The 16,919-nt window shown below is 28.5% G+C and overlaps 1 protein-coding gene across 1 annotated transcript; it reads left to right on the top strand.

The window, feature by feature from the left end:
• Positions 1-1,477: 1,477 nt before the first annotated feature.
• LOC135954826 (F-box only protein 33) lies at positions 1,478-15,309 on the top strand. The gene is made up of 8 exons (XM_065505064.1): positions 1,478-1,662; positions 2,201-2,710; positions 8,101-8,256; positions 8,346-8,450; positions 8,731-9,235; positions 9,306-9,380; positions 9,622-9,858; positions 9,924-15,309. Exons 2-8 carry the CDS (start codon positions 2,574-2,576, stop codon positions 10,062-10,064), a joined length of 1,356 nt encoding a protein of 451 aa, XP_065361136.1. The 5' UTR covers positions 1,478-1,662; positions 2,201-2,573; the 3' UTR covers positions 10,065-15,309.
• Positions 15,310-16,919: the final 1,610 nt, after the last annotated feature.

The raw sequence follows: 16,919 nt of genomic DNA, 5'->3' as shown, positions 1-16,919 counted from the left end.
CAATCGAAAGTATCCGGTTTAAATAACCGTTTTTAAAAGTTAAAAACGTAACAATATGAATGTTTTTTAATTTGCATGTGTAATTTTTTTCTCAAATGTGTAATTTTTCCCGTGGCAACACTGATTTCAACAGTTAAGTATAACTGGCTGACTCATATATTACATTTTTTATTTAAACTATTTCTAAACACCCTGTTCATCATATACGTAAGCAGAGCTGCCAGATAATTTTTTTTATCACAAAATCTATAAATATTACCGTTTTTGTATCATTTCAAATAAAAGTAATAAAAATGTATTATACTTCGCGTTTTTGACAAAAAAAACTTGTGCAAAAAACATTATCAAATGAAGCCATATAAAAAATATTTCATGGCGCGAGGCTGATAATGTTAACACTATAAAATCAAAAACAAAATGCATGCTTGACGGATCATCCAGCAAGTGTGCATCAAACCATCAAATACACGTACATGAATTCGACATCAAGCTGCCCTAAATACTGTAAAAAAATTTGTTCAGTGTCAAGGTGAATTCAGCCATGAACCGTTCACTTGGGCAAAACCATTTTTTTTATATTAAGTTTTTCGTAATGAGAAATGGGTGGGTCAAGGCGTATTTATATACCAGGTTGTGTTGATAGCACAGCTGATTAATGTTGTTTAGATGTTTGAGCTGTCAAATTATATTGTGTTTGTTGCGGCGAATGCTACAACAAACGTAAAAGAAACAAAAACAACAGGCACACTTTGACAGCTTGAACCACATAAACAAAAATAAATTGCAAGAGGTTTTTGTAAATGTTGTACTTGTTGTAGAATCAACACCACCTGGTATAGAAATACACCTTTGGGGGTATCTTCAAACTAATCAGCCCCATAAGAAATACACGGTGTTTGTGTCATAGAGAATAGACATAGAGCGGAAACTCTGCTGTCAAAGACCTAACTCAGTTGTCAGAAACCTAAGTAGTAGAAAAAACTATGTGAAAACAAAAACAACACTCGTATGTGTGATTATTTTGAGTAAATTTTTTGTTTGAGTTTTTTTCTAATTTCCGCTCTATGGTTTGTGTGTACTGTGTTTGATGAGCCGGAGTCAGACACCTGCGCCGAACGGCTGTAAGTCGGTTGAGTCGAGCCGCCGATAAATTTGTTCGTCTTGAAAATAGCCGCCGTTTTGAAAAAAGTTCAATAGTAATTTCATAAAATTTTAGGAATTTCACTTTTTAAATTTTTGGTTATTTAGAATTTATTCTTTAGTCGGCTGACAGCCGGCTTTGAGCTGCCGCCGACAATTTTTGTAGTCAGCCGCCGCCGCCGTGAAATTTAGTCGGCGCAGGTCTCTGGCCGGAGTATAAAGTTGTTTTTGTTTTTATTTTCAATTGCCTTTTTTATTTTTCTTCTTTTTCTCATTGCACTGTTTTACTTCGTATATTATGCTTTCATATTCATTTTTAGTATTTACGTTGAACAGAAAAAAACGAACAATTGGAAGAAGACATTTTTCTTTCAATTCGGTAATTTAACAGTAAATAACTGCAATTAATTATATTTTATTAGCAAACAATTATACATAAAATAATGAAAATATAGAAATAAGAATGTAAATCAAATATTTTGTTGACAAAATATAATAAAACATATAAAAGTGGAGTGAAAGGTGAGAAAACATAATTTTTGTAAAAAAGAAAATTACACGAAGAAATAAAATTTTCTTATATTTTCCTTTTTTTTTTTGCTAAGTGAGATACAAAATTTGTAGTGATTTTTTTAAAATAGAAAAATAATTGATTTTTTTTATGAGAAATATTTTTGTCAAATTTTATTTTAATTTCTTTGTGTACTTTTACTACGCCAAACAACAAATAATTTGCATATATAATATATTACACTGTCTCATTAATTGCTGGTGGGGCCGTTGGACATTTTTGTTGTTGCTGCTGCCATTATTTCTACAATAACATGAAATAAAAACAAACAAAAAAAAAAAAACAACTTTAACTGTGGCGTTAAATATTTGTTGTTGGAAAATTGCTGCCGATTTGTTATTTGTTTTTATTGTTTTCTTATAACTCGGTGACTTGTTACTACAAAAAAACCAACAAAAACATTACAATTGCGTATTGGAACACTAAATACTGGGGACTCCATTTTTTTTTAATTAAAAATAAACATTAAAAAAACGTATTGAACAATAGATTAAACCTGTATACAAGGAAGCGAATAAGAACACAAAACATTAACTTTGCCAATAAGTGCAGCTGCTGATTAATTATTTATATATTATTATAATATATCATTAATATATTTTACAACAACGTCATTTTCTACAAGTGTACTGCAAAAATAATAGAACCTACTTAAAGCAGCAAAAAGTGAAAGAATACATAATTTGTGCAGAGGGCAAAGGAACACTTCACACACACACACACCATCACCTCTGTGTGAACTGGTTGGTGTAAAAAAACCCGAATTAATAAAGTATTAATACTTCCTTGTCTGAAATCTTTGCTTCCTCCATCGATCGCATCAACACTTTTTCGACATCTCACCTGTTTGCCGAGTGTGGATATGAATTGTACATTGACTAGATGGGGAGAGCTGCCATCGTTGGTATTGGGCCAGATTTACGAATATTTAGAACCTCATGATCGCCTTAATGCCAGTCAAACATGTAAACATTGGCGCAGTGTTTTATTCCAAAAGAGGTAAGTTTTAAAATGCAATTTTAATTTATTATTAATATTATACCTAGTGGGATAATTAATTTCCTTATATCTCATTTTTGTATTTCTTAGTTTTGCAATCACGACTTCCTCGATTTTTGAATTATTTTTTGATTAACAGATTTTTTTCACTAAAAATTTTTTTCGTTCACAATTTTTTTTCTCTAAAAATTTTGTTTCTCTAAAAATTGTTTTCAATATTTATCATAAAGTGTACTTTGGTGTAAAATGTTTATTATTTTTATACTCTGCACCACCATAGTGAAGAGGGTATAATGCGTTTGTGCTGATGTTTGTAACGGCCAAAAATACTACCTTAAAGAATACTCAGAATCTCTTTCTGAGTCGATTAAACGATGTCCGTTCGTCCGACTGGCTGTCTTTCGGGATTGACTGGTCGAGACAGAGACAGTCAATAATAGGATACAAATCCATTTTAATCGTATTTTATGTATCCATACAAAAATACTGAGTTTTGTAATAACGAAACCAAAGTATACCAACGAAACCTAAGTTTTGTTAATAACATAATGAATATTGTTTAATTTGTTTTCTATTTTAAAACTTTAATTATGTTTATAATTACGCTGTCCAGAATAGAATAGCGACTTTATAATTCTGAAAGGGCATGTTGAGTAGATCAGTTTTGTAGAATAAATTTATAGTCCAGCTGGTCTGAATTATTTTTTTTACAGTGGGTCAAAGTTTTAATATTTTGATCGAAGGGAGCACTATACTAATTGAAAGCATTATACTACTTTAAAAAAAATTCGAACCTCCGTAGGCCCAACATATCTAAAAAAAGTTCGAGTTGAATACAAAAAAAATGTACCTAAATATCTCTTGAACTAAAAGAGATAACTTACATACTATGTATGTTTGTTTTTTTTTGTATATTTCCTTAAGGACTATTTATAGTTTAAATTTCAGCTTATTCGGGTCATATTTTTTGGCGATTTTTTAAAAAATGTGAGACCCGAGGTGGCGTGTAATATTGCTAATTATGCGTAAAGTGCTTTATTTACAACTTTGGTGTCTTTGGTGACCCACACTGAAATTTTCCGGCTTGATTGTCTCGCAAAAAGAGAGGATATAGAGGGTTAAGATCTTCCACGAAAATTATCCCCATAAAATTCCACAATATAACTCTGACAATAAGAATTCTCTCAGACATTAACTTACAACTTATTTCAGTTAGTATAATTCTCCCTTCGATCTAAACATTAAAACTTTGTAAAAAAAATTCAGACCAGACCAGCAGGTCTACAGAAATGATCTACTCATCATACCCTTTCAGAATTATAAGGTCGCCATTGAAAGTATCAATTTGTTGAACAGTGTTATTTATAAAATTTCTTAAGATTTTTTTTTTATATTGTGACCTATTAAATGAATATTTGCAAAAGTATATTGTATTGTCAACCACTATACATCTGTAATTGTATTAAAAATCATTGAAATTAACCCATTGCCAGCCATTGTACCTGCTTGAGTACAGAAAAAAGGCAATATTCAAATACGCATAAAGATAAATTGTTTAACGTTCGATTAAATTTTAATTAATTTACATAATTTTTTTTAAATTATAATTATTTACTTACACTTCAGCATACATGTATTTATTAAATACTTATTTAGGAAACTTTGTGTTTCAGAACGCTTAAATTTAGGGAATTTGTAAAAAATATTGGCGACATTGTACCGGAATGAACATTTAAGTATGGGCTACATGATTTCTGTTGATTATAGTTAAATTTTTAAGCTACATATAAAAAGCTTTTTACAGTCTACGACCCTGCAGCTCATTGCGTATTGATATAAACAGGATAATTACAAATTTAGGTATCTAGCGATAATTCTCATATTCATCCCACCCTTTCTTAAACGAAAAAGTTGTTTAGTAGATAAATATTAATTAACATTCACATTGTTATTAGCTCCATTGAGCTGCCTACATATTGGATCGATAATTTTTGCAAGCATTTATAATAACAAAAAAAAAACTGCGAACAATTCAATTATGTTCCATTTGTATATTCTTGTTTATATTCCATAAGTTCATAATACATTTTTTTACAATAAATTTATATTTTGCGTCTTTAATATACATTTATGTAGGCACATTAAGGGTATTACCAAATTGCCATAGTAATTTTTATTAAATGCTAAATAATTTTTCAGGAAACTAAACAAGCATTCAAGTAGAATCTATTTGATTCCTTTTTGAAAGGTCCACGAAAACGATTTTCATTATTTTTATCATCAATTAACTCTTCATAGTAAACTGCCCTTACAGAAGCAGCAAGTCTTGTAAAAATGCCATCGTGTGCAATTCCACAGTAACAGAATATGTGAATCTTTGATTTACCATACTCCAGAAAATTGTGCTACATTTAAACAGATGAGTTTCCTGATAAAATTAAAAAAATATTAAACTTATTTCTATGAACATTGTGCTACTCTTGCAAATTTACTATGAAGAGTGCTTATCGCTATTAAAAAGTTATGGCCTTAATGTATTTATGTACATTATATTTTTTATAATTTTCAAATAGCGAGTGTTCTAGCACTCAGTATGTATAATAAAGATAAACCCAATGATGATGATGATGATATCGTCAAGAGGTGGATGCTAAATATAATTACATACAATGTAGCCGTTTAAAAGCAAAAACAAATAAGAAATGAAAAATAATGATGCATGCATGGTACAACATGCACAATACAATATTAAATAAGTGAAAGTGGGCACATATGGTCAATTAAAATAGTACATTTTTAAGCAAGAAGATTTTTTTAATTAGACCTACTCAATTAAGTTAATATTTAATTAGAAAATAGTTGAAATACCTGCAAACATGTAAAGAAATTTGAACATTTTCTTTTCAATGTGCAATATAATAAAATTGTTCCCTTACAAATATGTATTGCAAAATTTGTATGCGCAATTTATTTAATTTGTTGTTTTAATGTCAACATTTCAACAAATTTTTCTAAAAGTTTACAAAAAATCCAAAGACAAATATATTATAGTTAAAGATTGGTTTTGCTTTATTTTTCGTCAAAAAAATGTACAACAGCTGATTAAGAAATCATCTACCAGCTAGTTTATGGCTTTTTTTAGTGGTTTCTTATTCACGTTTTGTTCACTGACTGCACTTTGTCTATGGATTGTGATTGATGTTTTTTTTGCCAAACATTTATGGTGGTTTATAAGTATATCATCATGTACTATATATAAATGAGTTTTCTTTATCTATTTCTTTCGTTTGTTTATTTATTTTATTCAAGGCCAAATTTGTTTTTGTTACAATTTCTTTTTATTTCAAATGTTCGTCAATTAAATTATTTAATGTATTTTGCACGTCATTATCATTTATTAACCCATGATGCGATCGCAATTATTTAAGAAAAATTTTGACAAAACACTTTTTTTCAAAATTTTTATTTTTCACGTTTTTTATAACATTTAATATTTACTAAGCGAAGCTTAAAAATGTTAAGGTTTCTTCTAAAACAACATATAAGAATTATACTTATATATTCTGGATCGTTATAGATAGTGATGTCGATATATCCATGTTCGTCTGTATGTTGAAATGAACTTTCCAAAGCCCCACAAATAATGTTTGATACATTTATATATCAGTTATAGTCCTGATTCGGTTGGTATTTAAAATCAAGAAAATCTGCCCACTACATCGATTTTTTTCATTACTTTTTTTCAACAAATATTAGTCAGACGGATAAAGTTTTTCTTTAGAAAAGTTTATCCGGATAAAGTTTTATTTTAGAAAAGTTTAACCGGATAAAGTTTTCCGTTAGAAAAGTTTAACCGGATAAAGTTTTCCTTTAGAAAAGTTTAACCGGATAATGATTTTCTTTAGAAAAGTTTATCCGGATAATGATTTTCTTTAGATAAGTTTTCCTTTAGAAAAGTTTATCCGGATAAAGTTTTCATTTAGAAAAGTTTATCCGGATAAAGTTTTCATTTAGAAAAGTTTATCCGGATAAAGTTTTCCTTTAAAAAAGTTTAACCGGATAAAGTTTTCCTTTAAAAAAGTTTAACCGGATAAAGTTTTCCTTTGAAAAAGTTTAACCGGATAAAGTTTTCCTTTGAAAAAGTTTAATCGGATAAAGTTTTCCTTTAGAAAAGTTTATCCGGATAAAGTTTTCCTTTAGAAAAGTTTATCCGGATAAAGTTTTTCTTTAGAAAAGTTTATCCGGATAAAGTTTTTCTTTAGAAAAGTTTATCCGGATAAAGTTTTTCTTTAGAAAAGTTTATCCGGATAAAGTTTTTCTTTAGAAAAGTTTATCCGGATAAAGTTTTTCTTTAGAAAAGTTTATCCGGATAAAGTTTTTCTTTAGAAAAGTTTATCCGGATAAAGTTTTTCTTTAGAAAAGTTTATCCGGATAAAGTTTTTCTTTAGAAAAGTTTATCCGGATAAAGTTTTTCTTTAGAAAAGTTTATCCGGATAAAGTTTTTCTTTAGAAAAGTTTATCCGGATAAAGTTTTTCTTTAGAAAAGTTTATCCGGATAAAGTTTTTCTTTAGAAAAGTTTATCCGGATAAAGTTTTTCTTTAGAAAAGTTTATCCGGATAAAGTTTTTCTTTAGAAAAGTTTATCCGGATAAAGTTTTTCTTTAGAAAAGTTTATCCGGATAATGTTTTTCTTTAGAAAAGTTTATCCGGATAATGTTTTTCTTTAGAAAAAGAGACTCTGTTTCATCGTTATCCGGATAAACTTTTCTAAAGAAAAACTTTATCCGGATAAAGTTTTTCTTTAGAAAAGTTTATCCGGATAAAGTTTTTCTTTAGAAAAGTTTATCCGGATAAAGTTTTTCTTTAGAAAAGTTTATCCGGATAAAGTTTTTCTTTAGAAAAGTTTATCCGGATAACGATGAAACAGAGTCTCAAGAGTCCAAGTAGCAAAAAGGGACATATAAGATGCATACGCACTTCTTTATTTCTGAAAAGGAACACTAAGCTAACGAAATGATTAATAAAATAAAATTTTAAGAACAAAACACACTAATGAAATCAAATTTATTGAAAGAAGGTATGTACATCAAATTCAATTTAAGGATTGGTAAAATCATCCCTAAGTTTATAATGAATCATTAGTACGATTTAGCTTAACTTCTAGAATTATGCGAAATTTTAATTTTTAATTAGTTTCATTATGTGGAATTTCATCCTCTACTATCTAGAATCAATGTAATCCTTAAAAAGTTTTATCTAAAGAGGTTTATATTGTAAATCAGCAGTTTAGGTTTCAAATCAGACCAAATGTTTGATATAATGTGTATACAGTGAATATGAAAAATTTTGTTTTATACCTTTTTTTTAATACATAACTTCATTACTTACAGATTTTTCATTAATTCAAAATTTAAACTACATATTGACAACGATCGTCAGTGTAAATTCTTTCGCCATACTTTATACAATCTGACGAACGAGCTTATTATTATCTTCGATTTCATAAATGTTTTCCATATTGAAAAAATACGACGCATCTTATACAAGTGAGTTTAAATATTTACATTTATATTATTTACACATTTATTTATGGTTATTTGAATTTTAATATTGTTTATACGTTTCATATTTCCAGAGTTGCACGATGTGATAGTTTACAAGGTTTACGTTTTCAAACAAACAATGTGGGCCTAACGCCACCTGGTGATATAAGTGAAGATAGTCTAGTCGATATTGAACAGTAAGTGGGAAAGAAAATATTGTAATTATTAAAGAAATAAATATAAAATTCTTATAATGAAATTCTAACTATTAACCATCTGTATATATTAATAAAAGACAAGTGTTTATTCGTAATCGATAAACTATCAGTTTCAATATTCTAAGAGATTGCTTTGTTATTGTAACAAAAACAAAATACATGTAAAATTTTCACTCAAGCTCTCTCTTGGGATAAAGAAATTGCTAGTTAAATTTTGCTTTGCAGAATTAAATTTAACAAAACATTTGTCAACTTTCAGACTCTTTGTTGAACCCTTAAAAATATTCTTAAATCGCAAGAGAACCGCCTGTAAAATATTGGACTTAGGTGCAATTGAAGCTTTAACATACTATGGTTTAGATTTCCTAAAATCTTTGAGCCGGCCTCAAGAACTAAACGAACTAACATTGGCCTCCATCAAATACGATCCTAGTCATTATCCCATGTTCGCCATGGAGAATACCCTATTGCAAAAATGTTCATCTCTACAAGTACTATCACTCGACTACGATACGCTCAACGAAGAACTATTGCATACATTGAAAGTTTTACCCCTAAAGAAATTCTTAATATGTGTTCACGGTTTGGATCGTCATCATCCGGGCATAACGGAGAGAGCATGGTCAGAATTCTCAGCAAATTTCAATAATATCGAACTAATTGTAACGTTAATTTATGCCTTTGAGGCTGTTGAAGTATTGCAAATGCGTATATTAAGACAAAATATGCCCATAACACACTTGCGTGTATTATTCTGTGATTATGTGAGTTGAGTTTTGGTTATTAAATGTAGTGTTTAGTAAATTTGTTAATGATTTGTTTCAAATATTGCAGATGAATGTTGACGCATTGGAATGGATTTCTTTAAATAACAGCCGCACTTTGAAAAGCATACAATGGATTGATTCCGTAAGTTTTTTTTTATAAAAAATTTAAAAAATTATTTTTATAAAAAACTCACCAATTTTACTAATTTTCATCAAAATATTAGTTTGAATTTTTATTTTTATCCCGAAGTTATGTTTTATTTAAAAATTAGTTTTGCAAATAATATTGCCATTAAAATTTTTTTACCTTAAATTTAAAAATATTGCAATGACGGTAGTTTTTGGTAAATAATATTTTGTCACTTTGCTGAATTTTCCTTTAGGCCTATAAACATTCCGATAAAAATATTATGGACTTATTTTTACGCTCCGGACAAGATCCATTTATAATGATGTCTTGGCGTTGCAAGAATTTAGAAGAAATTGTCATACATGGCTATGTTTTGGATCCCCATAACATTGTGGGCATTTCTCGTTTACGTGGCCGTACCTTAAAACATTTAGAGGTATCAATGATTGATAATGCACCCACAGAAGCCAACATAGATTCCTTTATTGAAGTGAGTAGTAAAGAGGCATAATATTGGTAGATCTATTATATTTTATTTGTTTATTATTTTCTTAGGAAATCAATACATTGTTGGGCCAAAAATGGGAACCTTCAAATCTCAATAACATGCATCCAGCACTTGGCTATATGCCCGTAGCAGATGATGTACGTGATGAATATGTCTTCGATCTCATACGACGTGATATTTCCAATTAAAACCTGGAAACAAATTAAAACTCAAAATCCAAAACAAATTTTACACTTTTAAAGAAAATTTGTTTATTAATCTTTTTTGATTAAGAAATACACACAAAAGAAGTAACAAACAAACAAAACTACAGCAACTATCATTAAATAATCTGCAATATTTTTTATTATTAAGTGAAAATCCCTTAAAAAGAAAACATCACATCAAACTGAAAAACAAAACACACACAAACAAACAAACTAAAAACAAAAAGTCATGCCAACTAAATCAAACGATCAACGATTTTTTGTCATCATCATCTAAATCTAATTAATAAATTTAGCAGCGGGATTTGCAGTAGCCGGAATATTTTACAATGATGTTGGGTAAATATATAAATATGTATGTATTTTATTAAGAAAAATTGCATGACAGTGATATATTATTATATTCTATAAATGAAAATATTAATTTTTTTATAATTTTACGATTTATTTTTTATTATTATTTTATATATATATGTGTTATATTCTATATACTTTATAAATGTCCTTTATACAACAAATCTTTAAACAATATAAGAAATTATTATATAATTTTTAATTTAAATATACATTATTACTTTGAAATTTATTTTCATTCATGGCCATTAGAGAAAATTTTACACTGAACTATAAACTCTTAAGAGCAACTCTTTAGAAACAAAAGAAAAACAAAAATATGCCAAATTTTATTAAAGAATTGTGCAAAATTTTAATTTAAATATTGTTAATTATTATAATTTTGTTTTTAAACTTCGAACTTAAAAGTGGTTTTGATGTGTTGGAAAAGTTAAATAATGATTGATAAACTAAACATTTGAATTTAATGTACATTAATTAGAAAACGTTTAAAACATTTTTTGAAACAAGCTCTTGTAATAAAGAGCTTTAAAAAACAACATTCCAAAAAGTTATAAAATTATTAACAAAAAGTTCGTGAACATGTATAGGATTAATTTGGTATTTTGAGAAATAAACAATGAAGTTTTATAGTAAAACGAAAAACTGAAACTTAAGTCCAAAGTTACAACCTTATATAAATAAAAGCGCCAAGCGCTGCGTTTTCTGCCGCTCAGTTGTAATGCTAAAGAGTGTAAATGTTTTGTCCATGATGATAAATATTTTGTTTACTATTTTAGTTTATAGGTACAAAGTATATAATAAGAAAACAAGAAAACGAAAACTTTAATAATATCAGTTTCTTCATCTTATGCATTCGAAATTGGATTTTGCAGTAGCTCAGCGTTCCTACTGCTCAACGCTTTTATTTAGGTATTTCAGTAACAATATATCAAACATATTAAACTTCTGAAGAGCTTACTGCAAAAATATAAAAACAACGATATATTACACTCAGCCCTTGGCAAAATAGAACTGTTAAGTTAAAAACTAATAAATTTAAAGTGCTGTGGCATAATATGATATGATATCTGAATATATTGCCGTAACAAATTCTAGCTATGTTTACTTTTAAAGTCAAACACTTGCCAACAGTGTAATAGCTATAAATCTCTTAACTTTTCCATTCACATCAAACTTCCTTTTAAGTTCAATGTGTTCTTTTTATTGTATTGACATTTTATTATTATTATTTTTAAACAAAAAAATTATAACAAAAACTAAATGTAATAGTTATAGAAAATTTAAATTAAGCTAATATTAAAAAAAAAACAATTTACTAAAAACCTAAATAGAAAATAATAAGTCACACACACCCTTTAAATATTAAGCCAAGGCATCATTGTCTAAAAGAATATTGAAACAATGACAACAGGAAATTGAAACAAATACCGTATTACAACAACAAAAAATCATCTTAAAAGACTTAAGCACTTCACAAATTATGACGTACAACGGCGAAATTGTGAAACCTGCTATAAAAAAAACCAACCAACAAACAAATACAACAAACATAAATTTGTATTTAAAACTCAAAAATAAATTGTATTAAAAATAAAAAAAGAACTTACTACCAGTTTAAGGATTCCAAATGAAAACTCTGTTTAGAAAATGTGCATGAAAATTATTCAAATATTTCATATAGATCTTCTAAACTTTGTTTTGGTACCCCTAACTAGGCCTTTAAACCAACTAGTTTAACAAGCAAGAAATTAACAAAAAACATCAAACTGTGATTAAAAACATGAAAGCCATCTCAAAAAAAACAAAAAATTTTACAAAACCAACAATGAGAACATTTGTTGATATTTAAAACATGCAACAATTATTTTAGGAGAAATTAAAAAAAAAGAACTAAATGCCACACAAAATGTTAAACATCTTAAAGCAAAATATCAACCAATTGTTACATATTTATTTAAAGAAAAAAAGTTAGAAAATTTAAGCAAAATTATTTATACACCATTTACTTACAATATAATTTTCGAATATAAGTTTTAGTTGGGAGTAATATTATTCAATGGTATTTACTATCAGTTCCTGTATGTAGAATGTTTCATTTATTACTTAGCAAAAAACAATTAGGAAGTAGTTCTAAAATCACAACATTTTGATCATTTATGATTCTAATATTCTATAGCTGGTATTTTTCAATTCAAAGTTCAACTTACAAAGTTGTTAAAATACTGTAATCATTTATAATACGCATCAAATGATTTGTTTGTAATGTATCTCCAGTACACCAAAAGATTCAATCGTTCATAATATACATAGAATATTTCTATTATACATACAATTCAGCAACTTGGATCCCTTCCCTCCTATGACAACCACGTGTTAAATTCATTGGTTTTTGCTGGGTTCTTAGTTGGATTTTGTTTATCAAGCAAATTTAATAATGATGTTTTCCAGTGATATTATGAAAACTGTCCATTATACTAAATTGCCATACATTATTACAAATTATTGAATATTTGTTACAAGGCGTATCTAATAAGGTGACGTCGAAAAGCCAGCTGACTATTTTTTGCTCGATATGTTTTTTCACTTCTATCTGTCAAAGTTTGTTTACATTTCGTTATTAATTTAAATTAACGTTTTTGTTTCTTTTAATAAAAAATATAAAATAGTAGAAAAGTGAATAATTGATAATATAAAAGTGAATGGAGTACTTATTGAAAGTAAATTTCACGTATTTATTTATTTTCACCCCTGTTTTTGATTTTTGCAGTCTGCTGTTGTTTAGCTGTTTGACAGTTAGCAAATAATTTTACAAAAACAAAGTACATGTTGTTTTTGGTAAAGTTGTATTTGTTGTAGAATTGGGTATACCTGTAAGTAAATTTGCCTTGATTTGTTATAAAATATAATATCAAATTCTGGACTTATGTCGGTAAACAATTAATTATTGCCATCTGTAATACAATTTAGGCAACTGACAACGCAAATGAAGTTTGGTTTGCCATCCATAATAAACTATAAATTTTGTTCTAAGTTTTAAAATATATCCTTGTCAAGGGACACTATTTAGGATATTAATTATATTTTACCTCATAGCTTCAATAAAGTCGGTTTTTGACTATCATCTTTAAAAGAATAGATGTGTACAAAAAATAAATGAGACTGAAGAATATTAGCATTTGCATACATTTTGACTTTCACATTCACTTAAATAGAAGAATGTTTTAAAGAAAAACAAGGTTAGGTGGTTTCAGAGTCAAATATATGACACTATTATCTATGGGTCCCCACCGAACCTACATATCATAAACCCTCGTTCCCATAACAATTGGATTTTTCGCCCTGAACGACCCGAGATTGTTGTCAATTCATCGACACCAGCTTCAATGTTTTTTCCTCTGCCAATAACATTCGACGACTGCATATCTGTTATAAATAATGTTAATAAACCCTAGCTTGTCATAAATCTCCTAACACGTTCCAATTCAATGCCAGATAGGTTAGGCAGTTCGTCGAAGATCGCATGAAGATATTTTGTTCAAACGCTTGAAAATGCCATAAAAAGTGTTTATTGTTTTCTACTCTGACTGAAATCTCTCTATAAAACACTAGAGATAGAGTCTTTGAAAAGTAATGAATACTAGATACGGCAACATTTATCTGTCTATCTTGCAAACGTTCTTGTTGACCTCACCCACCCTGATATTTCCTTATATTTGGTATCCATTGTCCAGGTCACGCATAATCCTTGTGTTAAACTACTTATCCAACTGTGATTGGACATATATTTATTCTCGGCAGTTACGAAGACGGCATTAGATCCTAGTCAGATCCGGAAACCTAATTGATTTTCAAAGATTGAGATGAACTGTGTAAAAGTAAATGCCACTGCCGTAAACCATTTAGTACGTAGCTTTTTACAATAGCAGCAGCTCCATTTTTTTAATTTGCCGAGTTCTTTGACACCAAGTGCAGTAGCATTAGGTTTAGAACAGTGGTCGGCATAAGGATAACATGGAACAAGAATTATAATAACATTTAATTTCTCTGTTATAATATGAGCAGCTATTCGCCCCTGTTCTGTAAATCTAGTGATTAAAAAAACGAGCGATTACTAAAAACAAATAGTTGACAAATTTATGCTCAGCAAATCGAAAGATTTTCTTCATTGAAAACGAGTAAATTATTCTATTTACAAAACGAAAACGTTACTCGGATTGGATTTATAGATTGATCGTGATTTTAGTGGGGTAACAGGTAGATATCCAGGCAGTTCACTTAGGTCCAGTAAATTGGTTTGTGTTACCTAGAAATGTAAGAAATAGAAGAGAAGTAGAGGAAGAGAGATTCCAGTAACAAGTAGTGTTGGAACCAGTTAAAATTCCTAATATAGGCGTCGATGCATTTGGATTCCTTAGCCGATAGTTCAAATAGACTGCCGAATGAACGATGTCCTAAAACCTAACACGTAAATCTCAGAGAATTTGACACAGGCTGTGAAAAAGAAAATAGTATCTTCTTCATTATTACAGTGCCTATTATTCAGATGTGAACGTCGTTATCCAAGGAGGTATGCTGAACGCATCCGGTCCCACCTAGGCCATATAGTGATCATACATGTAGGTTCGCATCCCACCTTATTTGAACGAACTCAAAGTAAGCATCACTAATATACGTTGCTTATATGTAGACAATGGAATTCCACATTGGAAAACTTTGGCATCATCGGGCATCATAGCGCCTCTTTTCGCGAAGTCATTAGCAACACTGTTGTTTATAATATCCCGCACTCATATGAGTAAGACTGTTGAATGATTCGCCATCCCATTCAAGGATGACCGGCATTTCTAGGACAGACTCGATGTAGTGTATGCACCTACAGGGACACCTTCGCCAACTCAATCACCCCTTTTAGAATCATCCGTATAAATGGAGAGGTTCGTCATATCAGGGAAGAGGCCCTCCACTATTCCAGTGACATTCGGAATAGAAAAACCAAAGTTTCTCAAGAACAATAACTTAACGAGTGTAATAATCAATATGACCCATAAAATTCACCTGTATCCAGTTCAATAGGATTGCCATTCTCCTTAATACCTTCTCAAAGAGTGTGCAGTTTGAGGCCCTGTCCAGTGCTATTGTTTAAAATTAATTAATAATAAATTAGAAACAACATGCACAGCTTTATATGTATATAAAGTTATTCAGGACTTTTCGAACACTTGAAGACGAATTTTAAAATCACAATCGATCGGTAATCGATCTATTTGAAAACGATCGATGAATGAATTTCAATTGATTTCAAGTATGATTTTAAACTAGGGATTTATTACTTTCATCCAAAATGCATTCAATAACCTATTCAACCAGCAATATTTTTTATTAGTTTTTTGAAAATTTATATTGTAAAATGGTGTACAAATAATAAGAAAAAAACAAGATCATTAAAATTTGTATATTGTAGAACGAAATATTGAAAATCTCATATGACTGTTTATTTTAATTTATGCCAGAAATAACTAATAGTTTTTTTCATTTACTACATTTTTGTTATACAATAACAATAACATGAAAAAAATAAAATCAAAAAATCTACTTAAATAATACTTTTGTTACATTTATATTAATTTTTTTTTTTAAATCAAGCTCAATATTACAAGAAATTAATATCACAATTTTAAGTTATTCTGAACAAATAAGCTCAAAATCCAAATCCAAAATTATTTATTGTGATTTTATTTATTTTAGCATTATTTATATTTAATAGAAAACACAATCAATTAAAAACCTGTATGTATTACGAAACGAATCTAAAAATATGTTTTACATAGTTTTTTTTAATAAGCCATTAATGAAAACGATGCAAGTAGGAGTGTGAGTTATTGTGATATTAAACAAAGCGGATGAAAAATAAGACAAACACAAATTATACATAAAATTAAAAACCCCTTAAAGGAATATAAAAGGAAAGTTTGTAAATAAAACATTGTCTAAGATATGAAGAAAACTTGTCACCAGGAATATTGAGTTGAGTAGCATTTTCCCTATCAAGTTTTTAAATTCAAATTGTTCAATTATTTGGAAATAGTTTTTAAATATTAGCAATTCATTATGTTTTAATTATAACATTTAATTTCTATTATTCATGTTTAAGCAATCGAATTAATTTTGGTTTTTAATTATTTTATTAGTTTGAAAGAGAGTATAAAATTAATTAAATTTAAGATTAATTCAGAATTAAACATTTCAGCGCTTCATTCCATATTCCATAAGAAATTTATTTAACTTCATTAAAAGGTTTGAATATAATTCATTCATTGTTGAATTATTTCATTGTAGAATTAATTCATAATAAAATTCATTCAAACTTTGAATAATTCAATTTTTGTTAATTCAAATTTAATACAAATTGAATGACCAATTATTTCTTCATTCAGGTTTGTTTTTGTTTTGCTTTTAATCATTTAATTGAAAAAAAAATTG

Source organism: Calliphora vicina, chromosome 3 (genome assembly GCF_958450345.1).
Source record: "Calliphora vicina chromosome 3, idCalVici1.1, whole genome shotgun sequence".
NCBI classification, from domain to species: Eukaryota; Metazoa; Arthropoda; class Insecta; order Diptera; family Calliphoridae; genus Calliphora; species Calliphora vicina.
This window is presented reverse-complemented; position numbering and strand designations above follow the sequence as displayed.

Excerpts from the sequence above, each read along its gene's own strand:
- LOC135954826 (XM_065505064.1), top strand. The coding sequence starts at position 2,574 with ATGAATTGTACATTGACTAGATGGGGAGAGCTGCCATCGTTGGTATTG. Across the intron at positions 8,451-8,730 it reads AGTCTAGTCGATATTGAACA|ACTCTTTGTTGAACCCTTAA; the intron begins GTAAGTGGGAAA and ends GTCAACTTTCAG. Across the intron at positions 9,859-9,923 it reads ACATAGATTCCTTTATTGAA|GAAATCAATACATTGTTGGG; the intron begins GTGAGTAGTAAA and ends TTATTTTCTTAG.